The following is a 2,369-nucleotide window of genomic DNA, read 5'->3' on the forward strand; positions in this document are numbered from 1 at the left end:
ATTGTCTACACAACACGAGCATGAACACACACACACAAAGAAGGAGGAGTCAGTGTGATGACATATTGATCGCCTGCCTCATGCATGCAGCACTGATTAATGGACATAACGTGTCAGAGGAAGCAGACAGGATGTCGATCCACAAAGAAATCATTTCGCCCTGCAGTGGGAGGCCTGATGTGTTTCAGGATATTAGTGTTATGAGTCACTTGCTGCTTCACTGGACGTCCTGATGGTTACAGAGCCGGCAGAGTTTAGAGGCCTTGTGTTTAAAACCAGGCACATGAGCCTGAGCACCTTGTGTGGCTCAGTATTATAGGATGTGATAACAGAATGAGGTTTAAAAGAAAGTTTCCAAAAAACATTTGACTGAGTTTCTAAACTGGCCATGTGATTGTTCTATTCACACACGTGTGTGTGGAGACACATCATTGTTCTTCAATATTTTATATTGTTCTTCAATATTTTGTTTAATTTTATAAAGTCTTTCTTGCAAATTAAATATTGATCCTATTGGAACGAGTAAATAAAGGTTATAGTGATAATGTTTGTTATATAGTGGTAATACAGAGGCGATGATCAACAACAGTACACACAAAAAGGTCCAACTAGTTAAATAGTTAAAAACTGGCAACCCTTCTGAAGCCGAACAGCGCCACCTGCCGGCGCCTGTGCGGGCACAACGCATCAGCTCTCTGTGAGTCTGTGAAACTTTTATCAGACTAAACTCAGTTGTGTTCTCATCTTTTAGTAACTAACTGCTCCAGAAGTTTCATATTAATAACACGTGTTCCCACAGCGAACCAACAAAAGCTACCACGGTGCTGATCCAACACACCGCGTATCAGAACCACAACACGCCGGTGTACGCCGCACTCCAAACCGCGCGTACCCTCCACTAAACCCCGCCCATTCGAGTCGCCGTCGCGCGGTCGCAGCAGCGGCTAGCTCGCGTAGCTTAGCGCTGTCGTTGAGGACGGAAGTGAGACCCCGTCCGCCGTCTCTTGAGGCGCGTTCAAGCCGCGAGCGGACCCCGGCACCAGCCGCGGGGACACAGCCCGACCCCGGCACCAGCCGCGGGGACACAGCCCGACCCCGGCATGTGCTCCGTCCTCCGGTGTGAGTCGGGGCGTCGCGGCGCGCAGCGGTTCAAGTTGCCGGAGGATCCGGAGAGGAGACTGGAGTGGGTCCAGTTCCTCGCCGCGGCCAATAAGCAGCGCTTTAAAGAGTCGTCCTGGACAGACATCACAATCTGCAGCGAGCACTTTAAAGATGTCTGTTTGGACCACCGGACCCCGACCCGCCCAGGCGGGACCGGGCAGCTCGCGTTGAACCCCGGCGCGGTGCCGACACTGCAGCCGGGAGAGGCTGCGGGGAGCCGGGAGAGCGCGGTGGGTCTGCCGTGACAGCTGGAACACATGAGGAGGATCGATTGTATGATCGATTGTATGATATACATTATATAATAGATCCATCTGGTCAGGGTTGTTTGATTTCATACTTAAAACCTAAACTGAGTGATCGGTGGGCATTGTATTAACTACTGTATTCAGTGTCTCGCCCCCTTCCAGATATAATAGATATAATACTATTAGGTGTTTATCAGATTAAGTTAAGACAAACTAACAAAAAGTGAGATTATTATTGTTGTGTTCAGTCTCTACTTTGAAACACGACAGTGAGAGAGATGTACAGGTTAGGATGAATACTGCAGGTGTTCACATGTTTAGTGTCTGCTGGTTCAGGAGTCATCAGAGTGATGCAATAGGTAGTACAAGTACTTTAAAGTACACTCACACACTCGAGCCACAACAACGCCATGGAAAACACACACAACGTCAACAACGTCACGTCCTGACCTTTTACTTTCTAAATGTGAAGGAGCTGCAGATCCTCATCTACATCTTGTTTGTTGCGTTGCCACACAGTTGCCCGTTGCCACACAGTTGCCCTTCGCTGGGCTCAACAAGACTCGACCCGGGCAAGTTAAGTGCCATGTCGGCCGGTAAATCTCGTAACTTGCATGCCTGATTTGGCAAGTGGTAAAATAATGAAACAGGTTGTTTTGTTAGAGAATGAAGACGTGAAGTCAAACATATGGTGGCGTTAACATGGAAACCAACATAGTTTTAATGGATTCTAAGCTTTTACTCTTGTTACTTTGTGTAGGAGCCTGAGGAAACCACAGACGTTGCTTGTCTGCCTGATCAAATTAAAACATGTGATGGCCCTACTGCCTTTTCTGAAGAGTCGATGGGTAAAAGTGTTTGATTATAAAAAATGTCTTCTTGAAAACAAAGCGCAATGAAGCATTTTCTCACCCTTTCAATCTAATTTGCAGCTGTCCGAGGGAAGCCCGTCCCCAGAGG

At 47.7% G+C, this 2,369-nt stretch overlaps 1 protein-coding gene across 1 annotated transcript in view; it reads left to right on the forward strand.

Moving 5' to 3' along the window:
• The first annotated feature begins 933 nt into the window (after positions 1 to 933).
• The window catches only part of LOC137781959 (uncharacterized), a 3,626-nt gene continuing 2,190 nt past the window's right edge, over positions 934 to 2,369 (forward strand). The window contains exons 1-3 of the mRNA XM_068570993.1: positions 934 to 1,391; positions 2,170 to 2,257; positions 2,342 to 2,369. The exon at positions 2,342 to 2,369 is cut by the window's right edge and continues 87 nt beyond it. Of these exons, the coding sequence (XP_068427094.1) occupies positions 1,101 to 1,391; positions 2,170 to 2,257; positions 2,342 to 2,369 (407 nt within the window). The 5' untranslated portion in view covers positions 934 to 1,100. The remainder of the gene's footprint in view (positions 1,392 to 2,169; positions 2,258 to 2,341) is intronic.

The sequence above is a fragment of the Clinocottus analis genome, unplaced genomic scaffold (assembly GCF_023055335.1).
Source record: "Clinocottus analis isolate CAN_PGR_092001 unplaced genomic scaffold, fCliAna1.0.p SCAF_11, whole genome shotgun sequence".
Taxonomy (NCBI): domain Eukaryota; kingdom Metazoa; phylum Chordata; class Actinopteri; order Perciformes; family Cottidae; genus Clinocottus; species Clinocottus analis.